We start from the raw sequence: 22,129 nt of genomic DNA on the forward strand, positions 1-22,129 counted from the left end.
CTGATGACCAAGGTTTTCATCCGATGCAAATTTAGATGCACGCACGGAAGACCCGCCTTTGCGGTACCATGGCCTTCACTTCTTGAATCTATAGCCCTTCTTGCCGTCGTGTTGTTCACCGAAGTAGAGCTTCCAGTAGCTCCCGATCATACCTCCATATGATCTAGTCCCTCACGGGACTAGGTTGTGTGTATCGCATTGCCACGACGAACTTTTCCACCACGATCCGATCATACCTTCATATGATCTAGTCCCTCACGGGACTAGGTTGTGTGTATCGCATTTCCACGAACTGTTCTACCACGATCCGTTGCACCATGTCGCCTCCTAGTGACATCTCTATTGCATTCTGATCATTGTGGGATGAACTCGAATTGTGAGCCCTTCATGTGTGGCCTCTGCCAATACATCGCAGGGTCTCTTTCACCTTCGATTTTGTTCGCTCCTTTGGCAATCGACCTTCATCCACCCACTCTTGGGTCACACCTAGATGAAGCACCGCTCTAGGATAGTCCGTGCTAAGGCCTTCTGAACCCAACCTCGCCTCCGCAAATTGAGTCGCCTTAGTTCCTCCATCAAATGCTCCTCCGAGATAAAGTGCATGTGCCCAGAAGCTCCCTTCGTCTTTAGCACCATGCAAGATGAGTCCGCTCCGTCAAAATGAATGACCCATGGAACAACATGCTCCTCCGAGATAAAGTGCATGTGCCCAGAAGCTCCCTTCGTCTTTAGCACCATGCAAGATGAGTCCGCTCCGTCAAAATGAATGACCCATGGAACAACATTATCTTTCTCTTGCCTCTGCAAGAGTTCATACCCTTGACCTCTGTCACTATACCTCCGCTCCATGTTCCATCTTCTATACTGGCTCCCTTTACGCGGGTTGGGTACTTCGCCAAGTTATACCCAAGTTGCTCTGCTCCTCGTTTTTGCATTGAGTTGATGGTGGCCCTCGCGCCCCCTATTCCACGGGTCATGTCATGACCCGAGTCTGATGAGCCAATTGGTCAATAACTCAATTTTGGTTCTTCAACCACGGACCAAAATGCTTAAGCAGGAGTTAACGTAGTACACTAATGGGATATTCCCAACTCAATTAGCTTGACGTCCTCGTCAAGGCCCAACATATCCTAGATCGAACCCTAGCATAGTGCATGTGAGGTTTAACTCAGTGCTGCCTCCACGTCGTGATGAGTTCTCGACTCCATCCACGGGTAGCCCTTTCCTACTCGAGCCCTCTCACCCTGCCCAAATGCTAGGTCGGCTCTGATACCATGCTTAAGCGGGAGTTAACGTAGTACACTCATCAGGCCCATATAAGCTAATCATATACATTGCCTACTTCCGATGTGGGACTAATGGGATATTCCCAACTCAATTAGCTTGACGTCCTCGTCAAGGCCCAACATATCCCAGATCGAACCCTAGCATAGTGCATGTGAGGTTTAACTTAGTGGTGGCTCCTTGCCGTGTTGAGTTCTCGACTCCATCCACGGGTAGCCCTTTCCTACTCGAGCCCTCTCACCCTGCCCAAATGCTAGGTCGGCTCTGATACCAAATGTCACGACCCGAGTCTGATGAGCCAACTAGCCAATAACTCCATTTTGGTCCTTCAACCACGGACCAAAATGCTTAAGCGGGAGTTAACGTAGTACACTCATCAGGCCTATATAAGCTAATCATACACATTGCCCACTTCCGATGTGGGACTAATGGGATGTTACATTATCCCCAACTCAATTTGCTTAACGTCCTCGTCAAGGCCTGACATAACCCAGATCGAACCTTAGCATAGTGCATGTGAGGTTTAACTCAGTTGTGGCTCTACGCCGTGATGAGTTCTCGACTCCATCTACGGGTAGCTCTTTCCTACTCGAGCCCTCTCACCCTGCCCAAATGCTAGGTCGGCTCTGATACCAAATGTCACGACCCGAGTCTGATGAGCCAACTGGTCAATAACTCCATTTTGGTCCTTCATCCACGGACCAAAATGCTTAAGCGGGAGTTAACGTAGTACACTCATCAAGCCCATATAAGCTAATCATACACATTGCCCACTTCTGATGTGGGACTAATGGGATGTTACAGGTCAGCCCTCCTTTGAGTCCGATCTCCATATCGACTCCAAGTGTGCCTTCATTTGTGTTGCTTTGGGTCGCTCCCCTACTTGATCTCGCAATGCATCCACCAATGCATTCTCTCAAGCGAGATCATGCGACGTCTCATCGTCACTTGCTCAGTCCATTGAGCTTCGTGGAGTTGTTGTTTGTTGAGGTACTCCTTAACTTGTGAGGTTCGTCCCACATGATTCTCCCTATGGAGAGCCGGGACTTATCCCTCCTGGATAACTGTCCTATTGGAGCAACATCTCTCTTCGTTTCGGAGACCACCATCCCCTTGGACTACTTCCATCCGCTCAACAAACTGTGCATTGTTCTGCCTCCTGCAAACACACTTGCTAGATTGCGACTTCATGTCAATACAGTCTCCGCTGCACCACTCAAGGCCTAGCAATATGCTGAACTCGTTACACACTTCAGCCTCCTACGGACGTATCCTTCACATGCCGAAGAGAAAGTTTTAATGCTCCATGGCGTCGAGTTTCGGTCGCCTTGGGATGGTCACGAACATTCCATCATCCGCATACAAGCCCATGCATGAGTACCAAATTCATCGAGCTAGTAATTCCCCTCACCGTTGTGAGCTTTGCATAACTCTTTTGGTCGTTGAGCAACTCATTCCACCTTGCATGGTCTCATCCTTTACCAAGCGCCTCGCTTGCCTTGAGCACCATCAAGTATGGTTGTCAACGTTGAGCCGTAGCTCAAACTCAACCATCCCAACCTTTGTGCGCTCCGCATTCTTCCACGCTTATATGTTCTCGTGGTGCCTCTTGCGGGAAGGGTTGGCCATTCCTCTGAATACCAATCTCAGATGCCCGCTCCACCGACCGACTCCTTTTCCCTACATGCGGCACCCTTGCGTGTCCGTTCGTAAAGGTCAGCCTCCCCGAAGCCTCCCGTTGTCCCTTAGGATCAAGAAAAGAGAGAACGGGTTAGAGAGAATGCCTCAATCGGGATCCACAAGCAAACATCTCCGAAAACACTTTATAGACAATGCAAATTACAAACATACTTTACAAGCTCTGAACAGTTGCACAACAAAGGGTAAAATGGTCCAGTACAGACCGAAGATCTCTCACACGTGTCCACATGACACAACCTTTATTTACAAACCTTAAGAGGTCACCAACCTAACTAAAATGAGACTATTAAGCCTTCGGCCGTCCCTACATGCTGTACAAGACATGAACATACCAAAAGACACGGACATACATAAGTATTACATCAAACATCCTGTTTAGAAGTTTGTCCGTGACATGACAGATTGGTATGTACCGCCCGTACCGGATGGTATTATTCGAAATTGCATACCTTGGTGAGAAGTCCCAAAGCCCTATTGCTTGTGTTCAAACCTCAGGAGGAAGTCCCAATAATAATATAAGAGGAGACCAAAACCAGCAGTGATCCTCAATCTGTCGAGAGCACCCAGGTGCTGTCCAAAGACAAGTTGCATTTTAACGCTTTTGTTTAAATCTTTTGTTGCACTTTATTCTATTTAGCCCTTGTAATTTGCACTTTAATTATACGAACAATAGATGTTGTTTTTTTTTGGTTTTATGCTTGTTCCTTATCGTTATCTTTTGCTCGACTAAAACCTTCATCAAAGAGGTGGTATTGAATAGATGAGTCATCAAACCCGAATCCCATATGGATGAGGTGGTATCAGAGCAAGGGTTCCTTGCCTATGGATGGTTACCACTAGACAAGGATACAAAGCCTATAGAGAAGAGCTAGAAGAATTGGAGTTCAAGTCACGCTCGCCAAGAGGAAGGAACATTGATTGGATGGTGGCCAACACCTCGATAGCCTTGGCTGCTCGTACTACTTAAATGGTTGTATTAACCCAATGCATGGAGATTGTGATGGGTTGGCCAACCCCAAATAAAGGATGATTAAGCGAAGAACGTTGTAACAAAGGAGAGAGTTATCTCTATTTGAGACGTGTAGTTGTGAAGAAGAAACTACTAAGCAGGACATTATAGCAAGAACTCAGCCCTTTTAAGTCAAGGTTCTCATCAACATACCCTCCAAAGGGAAGCACTCGAAAGCCAAGAAGAACACCAGGAGTAGTAAAACCTCATCTTCTTCGAAAAAAAATGATTTATTCTACAATCATTGTAAAATTACAAGTCTAGAAGAATTGAAGTTCAAGTCACGCTCGCCAAGAGGAAGGAACATCGATTGGATGGTGGCCAACACCTCGATAGCCTTGGCTGCTCATACTACTTAAATGGTTGTATTAACCCAACACATGGAGATTGTGATGGGTTGGCCAACCCCAAATAAAGGACGAGAACGTCATAACAAAGGAGAGAGTTATCTCTATTTGAGACGTGTAGTTGTGAAGAAGAAACTACTAAGCAGGACATTATAGCAAGAACTCAGCCCTTTTAAGTCGAGGCTCTCATCAACATACCCTCCAAAGGGAAGCACTCGAAAGCCAAGAAGAACACTAGGAGTAGTAAAACCTCATCTTCTTTGAACAAAAATGATTTATTCTACAATCATTGTAAAATTACAAGTCATATATAGGAGAAGTGTTGGATGGTTCACCTCGAATTCTTAGCAAGAAGTGGAAGAAGAACAATCAAAGTCAGTCTACAGAAACCATGATCGTAGTAGATGATCATCTCGAACTGGCATTGGTTTCACATTTGGATATGAGTTTATCATTGATTTTTATACCAAAGGTTATAGACCTGAATTCGATCCCCAATTTAGAAGTTCGAGAAGAATTGTTCACTCTCGAGATCTAAGTGAAAGGAAAGGTAATCGATTTGGTCATCGACATTGGAAAGCAAAAGAATCTTATCTCAACACTCTTCATCCGAATCCATATCCTCTATGGTGGATCCACAAAGACATCAAGATAAAGATATATTGCAAATACAAATTCAAATTTACGGTCACCACCAAGTACATCGACAAAGTGACATACGAGGTGGTGCCTCTCAACATATGTCAAGTCATCTTCGGGAGCTTGTACTTATGGGACTAAGAAGTCATCCACTTTCACCGACCCCATCAATTTATATTTAGGAAGGATGGAAAGAAGTTCATTATCAAGAAGGATAGAAGTGGATGGCCAATCGACTTAATGATGGTCGCCCATGCCAAAAGGATGGTGAACATGTGTCGGAAACTCATGGCTCACTTTGGCATGCAAATAACTTAAGTCTACCTCTAACATGATGAAAGAGAACAAACACAACGGGGTACTATCAACCTTGAAGCCTTGAGAAGAAAAAGAAAGTCCTCAAGACAAGTAAATTATGATCGACAACAAGGAGAACCCCATCAAAACAGCGTGCGTAGACAACACAACTAAGCAAGGTGATGTTGATGACATCGACCAACCAAAGCAAAACCTCCAACATACAAATGGAGGGAAAAGCAACCTCAAAGCAAGATTCAACGTGATGTGAGTTGCTTAATCGGGGAGACATGATCGGCTGGAAGGCGACGGCGCTCGAGGCGTGGCTGCGATCAAGGAGGGCCGATCCCCTCGAAGCGATCAAGGAGGCCAATCCCCTCGAAGTGATCATCCCCTTTCTCTTCTTTTTTACGATAAGACTTTAGGGTCTTATCATTTGGTATCAGAGCGACGATAAGACCTTCAGGGTCTTATCATTTGGTATCAGAGCAACGATCCTTGGCATAGCTCGCCGCAGCCTTGCTTCCCTTTTTCCCCACCACCACTACAAGGCAACTCTTTCTTCACTATTGTCGTTGTTTCCCTGGCCAGCGACCTTCGACCATCGCTCGAAGCTATCAAAAAAAAAAAAAAGAAATGAAAGAAAGAAAGAAAGAGAGAAGAAGTAGCAACCACAGCCACACACCCTTGCTTCCGGCCAGCTCACCCGCCGCCCGTCGTTGCTCTCTGGCCAGCAACCGACTCTGCCCCACTTCCGGCCAGAGTCCACCACTGCCTCCCACCCGAGTCACCACCGCTGCCAGGAGACGATGTTGCCAGCGTCCCACTCCGCCGTAGCCCTGCTCTTCTCTATCGCCGCTGCAGGGCAACTCCTTCACCGTCGCCGCTGCTTCCCAGCCGATCGATCACCGCCGCCCATCTCCCAGCCACAACCCTAGCCGTACCCCTCCCTTGGGTCGCAGCCGCAGCCGTCGGTTGCCGCAGCCCCTCGTTGCAACAGTTGCAGAAACAGAGTTCCTCTGTTGCCGCAGCCCCTCGTCGATCGCAGTCGCGCCTCCACCAACCGCGTCACCTCCAACACTCCTCTTCCCCTCCAGCGCCGTCGCCGCCCAGTCGACCCATCATCGCTGCGGGCCACCGTGCGACGACCGTCGCTCACCTCCCAACCGCCGTTCCACCTTGCTATGCATCCTTTGTAACCGAAACAAAGCACAGGCAGCTCACCTTCCTACCCTTGTTTCCAGCCGCACCACAGTCGCGGGTCCCCTTGTTGCTGCGAACACCAGTTGCCATCACCGTCGCTGTTATTGCCCAGCTAGTGCTAACGCTGCTCGCCGCCCAACCGTGATCCTCGCAGCCTCTCCCTTGCTCTGGTAACAGAAACAGGGTAAATCACCGATTGCCTTTGTTCCCGTAGAGCCATCGTCGATTCCTATTCTCCACTGCAACCGCAACCCCGGCCACTTCAACGCTGCCTCTCCCTTGCTCTGCCTCCGCTGTTGCAGCCGCCGGATGCCATCATCGCAGTCTCAACCTCACTATTTAGCGATCGCTTCTATGAGTCACAACAGTTGCAGTCATCGCCTTCCAGCCCCCGTCGCAGCCATCGCATCGGCAAGCCCTTGTCGACGCTGCCCCCAACCGCACCACTATCGCTACCTCTCAGCCCTCAGGAGCAGCAATCCCTCCACGCAGCGACTGCAACAAACATCGTTGCCTCTCACCAGTGCCTCCTTCCGTAGTGTGACAGAGACAGAGCAACGTTGCCTTCCATTTGTGTCGTCGTACCATCGCAACGGCGAGCCCTTGGCTGTGCTGCCCCAATCGCGCCACCATCGCTGCCTCCCAACCCTCAGTAGTAGCGATCCCTCCACGCAGCGACCACAACAAGCATCGTTGCCTCCTACGCAGCGAACACAGCTACATCCCCACATCCTCGCAGCAACCCTTCATTCCAATAGTGCTACCACCGATTGCATCACAACAACAGCACCGAGTAGGGCAGTGATTTATGCCCTAGTCTTGACACCAGAAACATGAGTTGAGATTACAGATTTGCAGTCTTACAAAATGGTCATCGATAACTCAATGAAAGCACAAATGGAAGCATTGAAAATCATAATTGAGAATCGGCTGCAAGAAACACTTAATGATTTCAAAGAAAGCCTATTGGAGAGCCTCAGCAAATTTCAACAAGATGGGAGCTCAAGTTCTGCGTTGCACAGATCTGGAAATACTGGAAAAGGGCCCCAAGATTGTCACACAATCTGCTCATACATGAAGGTGGATGGATAGCTTGCCAAAATTTGTCAGACTTCTACAGTGTTGGAATATCAGAGTAGGTTTGAAAGATTATCAAATCAAGCTAGAGATTGGTCGGAACGACAACTTCTGGATATATTTATTGAAGGGCTTATTCCAGAGATCCGGTGTGAAGTTAAGGCTCGTTAACCCCGCACTATGATAGCTGCGATCTTATTCGTACATCTACGTGAGAAAAAAAATCAATATGGAAAATCATGGAAACAGAAGTGACAACCACCAGATGATCAGTAAGCCACCCACCATATCTATTCCCAACCAAAGCCTTGACACCTGAGGACTAACCCAAGAAGAACTCAAGAAAAATTCAGCAAAGGGTTTGTACCAAGGTTCGCTGTATCGTACCGTACCGGCGTTTCAAACCGGGCTCGGTACGGTACGGTACCGGTGTACCGTGCGGTACATCAGGGCGTACCGAATATTTTTTTATTTTTTTCATATTGTAGCAGTGTTACAGTATAGTACTGTAGCACTATAGAGGTACCGGGCGGTCCGCGTATCGGTGACCGGCGGTACGTTTCGGTACGACAGACCTTGGTTTGTACTATGATGAAAAGTGGAGTATGGAGCACCAATGTAAACAATGGCAACATATGATGATTGAGCCAATTAGAGAGGAACCGAAAGCATAAGAGTTGGACTCCGATCATGAAGGTATAAATTCTAATGAAGATGTTGAAACTACCGTACATACAATGTATACATTAGTCGACTACTCTAACCCGCAAATTATGGAAGTTGCCGGAACTCTAGAGCCTCAGCCTATTATAGTTTTGATTGATACTAGTAGCACTAACAATTTTATGGACAGTGAGACTGTTGACCAATTGGCCCACCACATTGAAGACTATGACAGATTCGAAGTAAAGATTGTTGATGGACGAATTTTCACTTGTGATAGTAAAGGTTCAAAGATAAAATTGATTATACAGGGCCAGAAGTTTCATGCAATGATTACTACACTGAAAGATCGACCTGTTGCTTACACTATCAAAAAGTGAAGACCATACTTTCTTAATCAACGAGTTATGATGCGTTGCAGATAGTTTATGGCTAAAGTGCTGAAAGAGAAGCTCCCCGAGATTGATGCTACTTAGCCTTGAGGACAAAGCTGATTTGAAGAGGGAGGAACTATTAGGACCCGTTTTCTGAGCTTTAAATAATATTTATTGAGTCTGTTTAGTCTAGTTATTTATTGAGTTGGTTTGGTTCAATTAGAGTTAAGTAGAGATTTATTTAATATTTATTTATTATTAGAGTTCAAGTCCTGATGGACTCTGGGTAGAACTTTATAAATAGGGATGTAACTACTTCTTTTCAGTTATCTATGAAAAATACTATTATGTCTTTTGACAAACTCTAGGAGGCTGATCCCCTCGAAGCGATCAAGGAGGGCCGATCCCCTCGAAGCGATCAAGGAGGCCGATCCCCTCGAAGTGATCATCACCTTTCTCTTCTTCTTTTTTACGATAAGACTTTAAGGTCTTATCATTTGGTAACAGAAACAGGGTAAATCACCGATTGCCTTTGTTCTCGCAGAGCCACCGTCGATTCCTATTCTCCACTGCAACCTCAACCCCGGCCACTTCAACGCTGCCTCTCCCTTGCTTTGCCTCCGCTGCTGTAGTCGTCGGATGCCATCATCGCAGTCTCAACCTCACTATTTAACGATCGCTTCCGTGAGTCATAACAGTTGCAGTCTTCCATTTCTTCTACGATAAGACCTTAGGGTCTTATCATTTGGTATCAGAGCGACGATAAGACTTTAGGGTCTTATCATGGAACTAGTCACTTTGTATATAAAGGATAGAATATGTACATTAGTTCAACTCGTTTGACAGATTTATGTTGCCTTCTGGAGCTTGAACATATTAATGATAGATTATTTGGACTGAATTGTAATAACCCAATAACCTCCTTTGAGCTTTAAAGGCTATCGTTCAAAGAACCACTTGGAAACCATATCAATGAAGTTTTATTGGCGAAGACAAAATCTTGTTAAATCTAGATTCATGTATCCTATTTGTTTGATATGTTAATATTTAAAGTCCTTGATTATGTGCAATCGTGTTCTATTGTTTTCTAATTTGATAGTCTATACTAAAAAGGTAACAATTATATTTTTCTTAGGGACCTAAATTTTAACATCAATCTTAGGAAGGACTAAGGTGCAAAGAAAGTGGAGATTTACTGTTGGGGACTTGTTTTTGTATTAGAACTTCAAATCATTTCTGGGAAAATCATGTTTAAGTTTTTGGATTCTCAGTTTCTATTACTTAAAAGTATACAAGATTACAAAAGAAATTAAATTTGATCTTCTTGATGTAATCTAATCTTGATGATATTAAATTATAATAATTTAATTTAATGATAGATTTGAAAGAATAAAAGGAAAATATAGAAGTGAAGAAAAGTGGCTCGTGGATTAGTTTAGTGAGCCTCATGGATCGTGCATAGCTTCTTGTGTCCTAAGCGAAGCCATGAAAAGGAAGATAAGTGGAGGTGAAGAAAAATCTGTTTGTCGCAAGTCGTGTATGCCAAAAGAGGTTTGTGTTAGGATCCCTTTATTTTTGAAGTTTTTGAATAATGTTTATTGAGTCTGTTTAGTTCAGTTAGAGTTAAATAAAGGTTTATTTAATATTTATTATTAGAGTCCAAGTCCTGATGGACTCTGGGTGGAACTCTATAAATAATAATGTAACCGTTTCTTTTCGTAGACAATGAAATATTATTATTAAGTCTTTTGACAAACCCTAGGAAGTGTTGTGAAATCATGGGGGCGACATCACATGCGCAGCCGAAGAACAAGAAAACAAAATCCCCGATTCCCAAAGAGATGTTCGTCGTCGTGCAAAGATTGGTACGCAAAAATCCGCGAAACATGAAACTGCGTATAGATTGTGTTACCTAGGGAGATCGTATATCCCTGTTTCCTTGCAGATCCTTAGGAGAGGGTGAAGGAGGTCAAGCGTCCTCCTCTCTAGCGGTGATCCACACAGCAGGGTTGCGACGACGCTCCTCAAGACTCTAGGCCTGCTTTGAGGTGGAGAGGAAGAGGAGAATAGGAAAGGCAAGCAAAGACTCTAGCCTATGAGGTTGTGAATCCCTCCTATTTATAGAGATCCCGTATCAAACCCTAATGGGTCATTCCCTAGTGGGTATTGGATCTGCATCCAATAAGACAAGGGCTTCGTCGGATATCTCATATCCGAACCTCTACTCATCGCAATGCCTACCATATGTGTGTGACCCTCTAGGCCCAATATCGAGCTGGCCGTGAGTCATACCTGTCAGAACTCCTTCTAACTCAGTGAATTATTATCTCTGTAATAATTCACTCGACTCATCGACTACGGACGTACTAGGCCACTACGCCGTAGTCCCCAGACGATACAGGGGAATCCAATCCATTGGACCTGTCTGTCCTCAGTTACCATGTACCTATAGTCCCTCATCCATCTAATATCCCAGAGACCGTATATCGAGCATGGTGCTGTCAGACCCATACGGTTTCTACTCAAGTCTCGCTCTAATCGGATTCTCCCGGAGAACTCTTTCTCTCTCAACCCGAATGACCCTGGCCAGGGATTTGTCTGAGCAAGAACACATGGGATATTCCTCTCATGACGCCGAGAGTGGATGATTCTCTGTCGACACTCAATAGCCCTCGTAAGGTCGACTACCACTCCCAATGACCAGCTGTACTAGATCTGGGACAGCCAAACCTATAAGTCTGGTATCAAAGAGTGGAGCACTCATACAGGACATCCTTGGTGTCTCAAGTCTAAGGACCAGATACACCACTAGGACTACGGAATCGCTGTCTGACAATAAGGCATCATCAACCATCCAGCATTCCGTAAGCGGATCAATCAGTGAACTCATTCTCCAATGAGCACCTGTACTGTATCCCTACTGTCCTTACACGAGCAGCTATGAGACCAGCTGCATCCATCATATGGACGGGTATACAGCACACCAGTCTATCCGGTTATCACGATGTCCCTCTCGAGTAACCTATGATCGGGATTATTTAGGATATGTGTTTAAAGGTGAATCGATCTTATTATCGTGATCTCATCACGATCCGATTCCCATTGCACAAATCCAAGGACATCACAATATATATATGCATTTATGCAATAGTTATAAAGTGATATACGCCAAAATATAATAAGCAAAAAGATTCTGTATCAAGTCACACGTGCCATCACTCACGTGATTGGCTTGCTGGGCACCTATGACTAATAGGAAGTCGATCCTCTCGAAGTGATCAAGGAGGCCGATCCCCTCGAAGTGATCAGTCACTTTTCTCCCATTTCATGATAAAACCCTAGGGTCTTATCATTTGGTATTAGAGCAACGATCTTTGGTGTTCTCGCTGCAGTTATCATAAAAAAAAAAGAAAAAGAGGAAGGAAAAATCTGTAGCCATATTCTTCTTAAGCAAGGAGGCCCGGCCAGCGAAATAGAGCCCACCGCCACCACTGCTCGCTGGCCAACGATCACTACCACCGTTGCTTCCCTGCCGACGGACCACCATCCCCCCCCATCGCTCCTAGCCTCGGCGACCACCACTTCCTCTCCTCCATCGGTTGCAGCCACATGCTTCTTGAGCAAGAAGGAAGCTCGGCCAACGAAATAGAGCCCACCACCCCCACTGCTCGTTGGGCAACGATCACTGTTGCCGCTGCGTCCGGTTGACGGACCACCACCGCCCCGTTTCCCGGTCAGAGTCCACCGTCGCCCGTCGCCTCCCACCCGAGCCACCACCTTTGCCAGGAGACGACGTTGCTAGCGTCCCATCCCGCCGTAGCCCCGCACCCCGGCCAGAGTCCACCGCCGCTCGTCGTCTCCCACCCGAGCCACCATCGTTGCCAACCTTCTCCTCAACCGCTCGCGATCCTTCGGCATCGCCAGCGGCTCCTGCTGTGGTGTGATAGAAATAGAGCACCCCTGTTTCCCTCTCCACCACTGTAACTTCTCAGCCAGCGACGACCGCCTCCCAGCCGTGACCCTCACTGCCTCCTCCACCGTCGCCCGCCTCCCCTTGGGTCGTAGCCGTAACCACTCGACCTCCCCTCCTCGTGGTGACCAAAATAGGGCAACCGAGAAAGGGCTACCGTCACTATTCTCGGCCAGCGGACCACCCCCTGGCAGCGCCTAGCCTCGGCGACCCTTTGTTGCTCCTCGCTCTCAACGACCTTGCTCCCAGCCATATTGACACTGCTGCCTCTCAACCTCGGCAACAACCTTCCCTTCTCGCAGTGATAAAAACAGAGCATTGTTCCTAGTCGCGCCACCATTGCTTCCTCTGCTTCCGGCTAGCGACCACCGTCGTCACTACACTTCGGCCAGCGACCACTGTTGCCGCTGCTTCCCAGCCACCACTCGTAGTTGCAGTCCACCAATTGCAGTCACAGCCGCTTGACCACCGCAGTTTCCCGGTCGACAGCCATGCACCAATGTTTGCCTTCTCCACCACCATAACTCCTCGGCCAATGACGACCGTCGCCCGCATCCCATCCGCGACCCTCGCTGCCTCCTCCTTGACCACCGCTGTCGCTGCTCCCTGGCTAGCTACCTTCCCTCCTCACATCCTTGCACTACCTCGCCTCAACCCCATAAGCGCATGCACCACCGATTCCCCTTCTCAACCCCAGATGCTTCAACGTCGCCTCCCTCCTCACGGCGACAGAAACAGGGCAGCGACTGCAGTATTGCTCTCGGCGTCCGCTTCCTTGGTAGCTTCACGTCGACAGTGCTAAAGCCCTTGACCAAACATCAGAAACAAGAACCGAGGATTATAGATTTGTAGTCTTACGCAATGGCTACCGATAACTCAGTGAAAACAAATGAAAGCATTGGAAATCAGAATTGAGAACCGGTTGTAAGAAACACTTAATGATTTCAAAAAGAGCCTACTGGAGAGTCTTAGCAAATTTAAATAAGATGGGAGCTCATGTTCTACGTTGCACAGATCTGGAAATACAAGAAAAGGGCCCCAAGATTGTGACACCAACTACTCACACATGAAGGTGGAATTTCTAAGATGGGAAGATAGAGATCCGACCAGTTGGATCTCTAGGGAAAATTTTTTTTTCTGTTTTCACAGAACTCCAAAAGAATCTAAGGTGGAAATAGCCTCAATCCAACTAGTGAGAGATGCAATCTAGTGGTATGATTGGTATAAAACTTGCCACAGAGTCCCCTCGTGGGAGCAATTTCAGAGAGGACTTTTTATTCGCTTTGGACTATCTGGATACGAGAATGTTGATGGGCAGCTTGCTAAAATTTGTTAGACTTTTACAGTGTTAGAATATCAGAACATATTTGAACGATTGTCAAATCAAGTCAGAGATTGGTTTGAATGATAACTAGTGAGAACATATATCGAAGGACTTAATCCAGATATCCGGTATGAAGTTAAGGCTCGTCAACCCCACATTATAATAGATGCGATCTCATTCGCACAACTACATGAGAAAAAAATTAGTAGGGAAAATCATGGAAACAGAAGTGACAACAACCAAATGATCAGCAAGCCACCCGCCCCATCTATTCCCAACCGAAACCTTGACACCCGAAGACTAACCCAAGAAGAACTCAAGGAAAGATTAGCAAGGGGTTTGTACTATGATGAAAAGTGGAATATAGAGCACCGATGTAAACAAGGGCAATTTATGATAATTGAACCAATTAAAGAGGAACCGAAAGCTAAGAATGTGGACTCCGATCATGAAGGTATAGATTCTAATGAAGGTGTTGGACCTACCATACATATAATGCATGCATTAACTGGCTATTCTAACCCGCAAACTATGAAAGTTGGCAGAACTCTTGAACATTAGCATGTTATATTTTTGATTGATACTGGTAGCACTAATAATTTTATGGACAGTGAGACTATTGATCGATTGGCCCACCATATTGAAGGCTGTGACAGATTCGAAGTAAAGATCGCTGATGGATACTCATGCTTTATGCTTTTAAAAAAAATTAAGCTAGAGAATCAGCATAAAAAATGTCATAAAGGTTCTGATAACTGCATGGGATACCATCCCAACAACAAGAGAGGATTTTAAGTTGGGAAAATAGAGCAAGGGAATGAGTGACCCTATTGTTTTCTCTGTACAAAAATCCTCAATGACATTAACATTTGTGGCTAACAAAAAACAGTTACTGAAAATGTTTTGGATGCTTCATGAAGGCATCACTGGGATATCCAAAAAGCTAATGGCTGGCAAGCAGCCAGATCAGACTCAAATATTTCTTAGTCCTCTTCTTTGAGCATGTTTCAAGCCTTCCAAATTGCACCGCATTCCGCCTGAATTATTAAATGCATAGTTCTGTGGCCAGCTTCAAGAATATTGCCCTGTCGATCTTGAAGATAAATCCCATTCCTGCACACTCAGCAGAATTCATGAAAAAAGCATCACATTCAAGGATGGAGTAGGAAGGAATGCACATTAATCTTTCCTGCATATCATTACCCTCATCCCTCTTAGCAGTACGAGGATCTGGATCTTCATCACAGGTAAATGACAGTGCTTTGCACCAAAGTGTCTCAATAAAACACTTGTTGTGAAATGACAGCTGTTTTGGTGATTCCATAGGACCCACAGAGAGCTTGCAATAGGGGCTTTAAGGGTACCCTTGGCAGCTTTGTCAAGGAATTCTCCCTTAGAGAGCCAACCATCCTGGTTCCAATTGGAAGTGTAGTTTGGATTGAGCAAGCGGCCAAAAGTTGCAAACAAACTAACTGAGAAAGAACATGTGACGGGAGCTATCCAGACTAGAGTCACAGACAGGGCAGGAGGATCAGGAGAATTGGTAAATTTAGAGAACCATTCAAGGTAGGAATCCTATCCCATAAGCTTTTCCACAGAAATAGTTTGATTCTAGGAGTCACCTTCAATTGCCAGATTGCTTTCCAACCAACCCATGAGTCATTTAGGTCAAGCTTCCTATCACTCTGAGCCATCATGATTCCTAGAGGATGGGGTTCAAACCCATTTATCATTCTCGGGGGACAGAGGAATGTGGAGTTTTGAGATAGAATTGGCCAAAGAAGGATGAAAAATATTAAAGATTACTTGTCTGTTCCATTGACTACCTTCAATTAAATCAGCAACCTTATATCTCATCATTTCATCCTTGTTGATTAGAATAAGGCTTCTATTAAGCAGTTGATGGAATTGCCGAAGCTCATGCCAAAGATCAGTTTGGTTCCAAGACCAATAAGCTTTCTGAATCTGAGTTTGAGGGAGTTAAGAGTACTGAGAATGCCCTTCCAGTTCCAGGAGTGAAATTTCACAAGGGTGCTTTCTTCTTGTTGATATTTGCAATTTCTTGTATAATTGATGTCATATGGGTGAATTCTATATTAGTGCTGTTGATCCAAGTTTAAAAGATAATCTTAAACTAGATTAACAAAAGTTAAACATATCGTGGAATACATTTTCAGGGTAAAGCTCTTGTTGAAAATGACTACAATATGATTACATTGAGCCATAAACTAATGCCGGAAGATTTTGGTTTTTGAGGTCACAATTAAGCAATTCCTATGGAGTGGCTGAAGTGTAGATGTACCTCCACATTGTTACAGATGGTGTATATTTTCAAACTATAGAACTGTTATCACATGGATTTGTTGCATATTTGATGAAGATTTATGGTAATAATGTAAAATTTTATTATAAAGAGAATCTAGATGTGCATACATTGAAGCCGGATTCCTGGTATATGAAACAAGCTATTGACATGTGTCAATGGTGGGTGAAAAATGACAATTTTGATGGGATAAATTCGAAAAATAAGGAATAAACTGAGTTAGGGAAGAGTGATGGTTTCCTGGAAATGTTTATATTGGATGGAGGATCAGATATTGCATGGAAAAACATTACTTGATTGAATCTTGTTTTAGTTGGCTTTCTGCTTTGCTTTTATGCCTGCTTTGTTCTTTGACCTTGACCGGTATATTTCTAATACTATTTTTGGAAAATTTGTTTGATATTATTTGTACCAATCATTATTGTGTTACACATCCTTAATTTTTCTTACTATTGAAATGCAAGAAGTGAATTGACTAAGTTCCAATCACTGGCCATAGTTAATAATACTCTTTTCTTTTAGTGCTTTGGAATCAGTAGGTTTTTTTTTGTTTTACCGATGAAATTGTGATTACACTTTTCATTTATTTAATCATGTCCTGTAGTTCACATTTTAGATATTTATATATTCTGGAAATTATCTGAAACTTCTGATTCATTTTATATCTCGAGCAGGAAGCAGACTGTTCATGATAACATTATATGCTTATATAAAATGCTGTAGAACTTTTGTTAGATTCTGTTTCCAAAGAAATGTAATTTTTCACATGGACATATGGATACATCTACAGGTGATACTTGCAACAAATATTGCAGAATCATCGGTCACAATTCCTGGAGTAGCCTACATAATTGATTCATGTCGATCTTTGCAAGTGTTTTGGGATCCTATCAGAAAAGTAGACTCTTGTGAGCTTGTTTGGGTTTCCAAATCACAGGTACATTGAGTTTACTTTTCTTATTGGGTTTCACTTACTAGGACTCGGTGTTAATCTGTTCAAAGGACTTTGTTTAGGCTGATCAACGTAAAGGTCGGACTGGTCGAACCTGTGACGGTAAAATTTACCGATTAGTCACACAATCATTCTACAGTAGTCTTAAAGACCATGAATATCCAGCAATATTGAGATTATCATTAAGGCAGCAGGTGCTCATGATTTGCTGCTCAGATACTAAAGGAATTAATGATCCCAAAGGTAATGTCTATAATCTATATTTCTTGTAACTTAAAACTTAATTGAGGCAATACCTAGTTATGATATTTCCAGAGTTTGCTTCTTGAAGTCGTAAGGTGAATAAATACTGTTCATAGCAGGTGAAAAGTTAACTATCGATCGTAACTGCCACTCTAAATTATTAAATATCTTAGTGTTTTGCAGAAATTATCAAGGGGTTAATAAAGTTTCAATTTTTATCCATTTTGTTGGACACTTTTCTTGTGTAGTCCTTTATGAAATTGGTGATCATACATGTGACACAAATCTGATGATACATCACTGCAATATTAAGGTGTACATGACACTGGTGAGAAAATTTTGATTAATCTGACAAATTATCATGTGATACATACACTTCATGCAAATCTGTCATCGCTCAATCAGTTACCTGAGAATGTGAAATTAAAATTATTTTCAAATTGTCCTAGAATTACCTTAGTTCAAATTGAGGTGTGGCATAGATGGATGGACACTAGAGCACTGATTAAATCTAGCCAGATACCAGCTTCAGCATCTGGTCGAACTGGTATGGTAGCATTACCAGTGCTTAGTTGGAGTCCTGACCGGTGTTGACAAGGCTAGCAGTAACTGGTCAGTCCATTTAAATGGGCAATTTAATATTGCAAATGGATTATCTAATCGATTATTTTTAATGAATAGATCTGATTGCAGCTTCAAATATGCTATTCAAAGGGATCAAATAGGAAATAATACTCTGAATCATATAACTATAATGAAATATGCGATCAACCATCATTTATTGAATTTGAAAAAGAGTAAGAAGAAATGGTTTGATCCTCTTATTTCTCGAATCGAGAGATCCATGAATTGGGATCTTGATGTATATACAAATGGTCCAATGAGAGTAAGAATTTCAGAACATCTGGAACATTTTGTTTTCGAACAGAAGAACCATTTTCAAGTAGTGTTCAATTGGTTATGTATTAATCAATATTCAATTGATTGGTCCGAGGCTATCAACAAACAGGATTTGTCTAAGTCACTTCGTTTCTTTTTGTCCAAGTCATATTAGTGAGTTTAATGCTTTTTACCCCATTTATTTTCTTGAGTTTTATTCCTCAAGATTATTTTCTTTTTATTGTTTCTATCATGATTGCAAAGGCAGGAATGCTTCTATGGTGCCCCACTCATTTTTTTTTCAAGTTGCAAAGGCATCTATTGCTGTTTTTATTGGTACTGTTGTTGTGGGAATTTTATGCAGTGATTACATGCCCTTTTATGCAGTTGCATAGATGTTCATCTAGTGCTTAGATGGTCAATGACACTTAGGTTTCCTAGATGTGCCAAATTCAGTACCTCTTGTCCTAGCCTGACCACTTAATTTTCCCAAAGTGTTCCCCGGTAGAACAATCCTCAAATCCCATTGGAGTAGTAGCAAGAGTTACTGTTGAGTGTTCTAGTAAACCATCATCACCAGCTCTTCGGATTGCCAACCTCACTATGATGGTTGGTCTAGTGGCCTTCACATTTTGGTCTTTGAAATGCTAGCTCATTTTTTTGCATCACTTGCCATGCCTCCATTAGGAATGCACCCTTCCTAACAGTTCCATCTTTACCTCAAAAGGATTGAAGTGTCTTCAAGATGTGAACTAAAAATGAAGATAATATATTAAACTTTATTAATGCAATAAAAGATGACAAGGGATTCATATGCCCCATTGTCTTTGAGGCACTCATAAAATCATTGATTTTCTATTTATTAACATATTAAAAGGAAATAGTACTAGTTAAAAATGGCATTCCCAGTACACAAGGCTCCCACCAATGCAATACTACTGGTTATTACTTATTCGATTGAGTGCATTTTCGGTCAACTAATGTAAAGCATATTTTACAAGATTTGGGTGAGGATTTGCTATGGATAACACAATCAAGATTGGTGCAAAATCAGTAATACTGGAATTGGTTTAGATACTCGATGCTAGAAATTTGAGTTTCTATCTCATATTCTAGAACTATTATCTGATAGCTCATAATCTAGACTTAAGCTTGCAGCTCTGTTTTTCAGGCTGAAAAATCGTGTATGCTACTATACCTCTATGTAGTACATCCTTTAGTTAAAAGCTTTCTTAGATGCTTTACATACGCCATAAGAGCCTGATGTGTACTCTTTGATATTCACCAGCCTTGTTGCAGAAGGTTCTGGATCCTCCAGATGTGGATATCATTGAAGATGCGTTGAATCTGCTAGTCAAAATTAATGCATTGGACAAGCCTCTTTCTAGCAGAGGCCGCCATGAGCCAACATTCTATGGTTGCTTGCTCGATAGTCTGCCTCTCTCATTTGATGCTTCAGTTCTAGCTTTAAAGTTTGGTGAGATTGGTATGCTTCAAGAAGGAATACTCATTGGTATACTAATGGATGTTCAACCATCACCAATTTTTCAACCTTTTGGCAGTCAAAATTTGGTACTAACAGTTGCATTGACTTAACTTTTGGTTCGTAATTTTTTATATCTGATTATTTTTACTGTGTTATTGATCTGAAGTATGTAGACAATTATTTTGAGGATGACAAAAGCAACGAATTGCCGATGGGCAAGAAAGAAACAATATTTATGGCAAACTTGTGTGCCTTTCAGTTTTGGCAACATGTTTTTAAGGTAATTCATTTAGTCTCAGCTTTTGAATATTGATATATTATGGGCCCATTCACTACCCTAAAGGAATTTGTCATTTTGTTAGTAGGGAATCGGACCTAAGTTTTTCAAGCTCTGCTGAGCAATATAAGAAAAAGATTAGGGCCGTTATGCAAGGGTAATCAGATTGAGAACGACAATTAGAGACAAGAGCAAGAGCTTTATCATAGATGAAAGTGCCAAGATATGAAATTGTTTCACAGGATTGCTTTTTAAATGGACTTGCTCTTTTATCATTTCATGTTATACGTGATAAACAGACTAGTGATTATGGCATGGTTCAGAATCTGACATTTTCTTAGAATTGGAAACATAAATTTCTGTACTCAAGCTCATACACTTGATTCCAACTGAATAATTAACTTTGTTGTTTATCTTGGATTAAGAGGTTCATTGGGTTTCCAGCTATGACATTAATTTACTTCTGGTAGAGTATCAAATTTTTTTTAGTCGGTTGCACCCAAATTAGTGTGTTGCAGTAGCTTTGTCAAAAAAGCAATGCATATTACTTTGTACGCCATATCACCTGAAATAACTGACCTAACTAAACAAATATGCTTGCCCTAGCTCATCTCATTGATAAAGATAATCTTAGTGAAGAAACTAAAGGACTAATGATCTATCTGACTAATTTTGTATTTTATCAATTTGGTACATTAAAAATAGATCTTTTATTGTGGATGTATAGATTCCTGTGTAGAGTGAATGTGAACTTATAATTCTTTCTTTTGACTATTCTTACGAGATAACATCACTGAGTTCTATATTCTTTTTTAATTTCTAACTAATATCACCATGCTTGAAGGATAAACACCGTCTTGAACGACTAAAGCAAGAAATCAACATTGATGAGCCAAGGACATCAGAAGTCCTGATCTCTGATCTTGAAGAGGAATGGTGCTCATTTCACAATCTTGTGCAGACCTCTCTGCACAATGTCTCCGAAATCTGTAAGCAACCATTGATATGTAGTTAATTCTTAATGCAACATGTTTCTCTGCTTTTTAGCTTTAACAAATGTCCTGCAGATGAAGATATTATCAACATAATGCATCGTTTTAGGCCCAAGTTTTTGGCAAAAATTGGGGTTCATGGTTGCTTTGAGCCTTATGCATTTAAGCACAAATGTCTTTTGCAATCAGAATCAGCAAGAGATACAGATGCCCTAGAACTAGGATATGAGAACCCTGATGCTACAACTGGGACAACCTGCATTGCTGTACCATATGTTTCTCGAGATGATTTCCGAGCTACTTCAGTGTCTGAGAAACTGATGAATCTCATTAAAGAAGTATAATTCAACATCCTTCTCTTTCTGTTCCCTTGCATTTCTTTACTTTTATTACCTACATGTAATTCATGAATTCCAATATAATTTTGAACCTCATTATGTTGAACAGATACGTATGAAGTACACGGAAGACAACTCATATAATCAGCATAACAATGTACATAATGTAGTTTCTCAAGTCACTGAATCTGCTCTATGTAAATTCTTCATTATTGGGACATGTAACAAGGGGACACAATGTTGCTTTTCTCATTCACCTCAGGCCAGAAGACCTCCTTGCAGGTTTTTCCATACATTTCAGGTAATTGTTCATTACCTCTTGCAATATTCTGTTTGTCAATTTTCACATGATGTTTAATGTTATACATGAAAGGGTTGGTGTGTCACACAAGATCAAACTAGAATCTGTTCACTTCAATAAAACGATGGCATGCTTAGGTAGCTAATTCTTGGATTATGCATTGCTAACATGACCAAGTATTAGATCAATTTAATAGCTCTTTTCCTTTTTACTATTTTAACTTCTTTTGTTCATAGCTAAATAAAGGACAGGCCAGTAGCATTTCTTAAACAATGTCTTTTGCTTTCTCCTTGGTAGTTATCATATAAGTCGTTGTACTTTCCTATGTTGAAGAATTGATCAGCGATTAAATTTTAGAAAGTTATTGTTACTTTTAGAATGAGTCTCTTAATTCATCTTTTTCTAAGGTAGCCAATCAGCCGGTACATTGTTTTCTAATAATTAGTTGCA

General features: G+C 42.6%; 1 protein-coding gene across 4 annotated transcripts in view; it reads left to right on the plus strand.

The window, feature by feature from the left end:
- The window catches only part of LOC135674057 (zinc finger CCCH domain-containing protein 4-like), a 70,162-nt gene that overhangs the window by 44,778 nt on the left and 3,255 nt on the right, over positions 1-22,129 (plus strand). For all 4 annotated transcript variants that reach the window (XR_010513491.1, XR_010513492.1, XR_010513490.1 and 1 more), the window contains exons 6-12: positions 17,002-17,148; positions 17,226-17,406; positions 19,574-19,857; positions 19,938-20,051; positions 20,893-21,037; positions 21,116-21,378; positions 21,488-21,679. Coding sequence is in view for 1 of the 4 variants with exons in the window: in XM_065183488.1 (XP_065039560.1) it covers positions 17,002-17,148; positions 17,226-17,406; positions 19,574-19,857; positions 19,938-20,051; positions 20,893-21,037; positions 21,116-21,378; positions 21,488-21,679 (1,326 nt within the window). In the remaining 3 variants the exon portion in view is untranslated. The remainder of the gene's footprint in view (positions 1-17,001; positions 17,149-17,225; positions 17,407-19,573; positions 19,858-19,937; positions 20,052-20,892; positions 21,038-21,115; positions 21,379-21,487; positions 21,680-22,129) is intronic.

Source organism: Musa acuminata, chromosome BXJ1-5 (genome assembly GCF_036884655.1).
Source record: "Musa acuminata AAA Group cultivar baxijiao chromosome BXJ1-5, Cavendish_Baxijiao_AAA, whole genome shotgun sequence".
Classification (NCBI taxonomy): domain Eukaryota; kingdom Viridiplantae; phylum Streptophyta; class Magnoliopsida; order Zingiberales; family Musaceae; genus Musa; species Musa acuminata.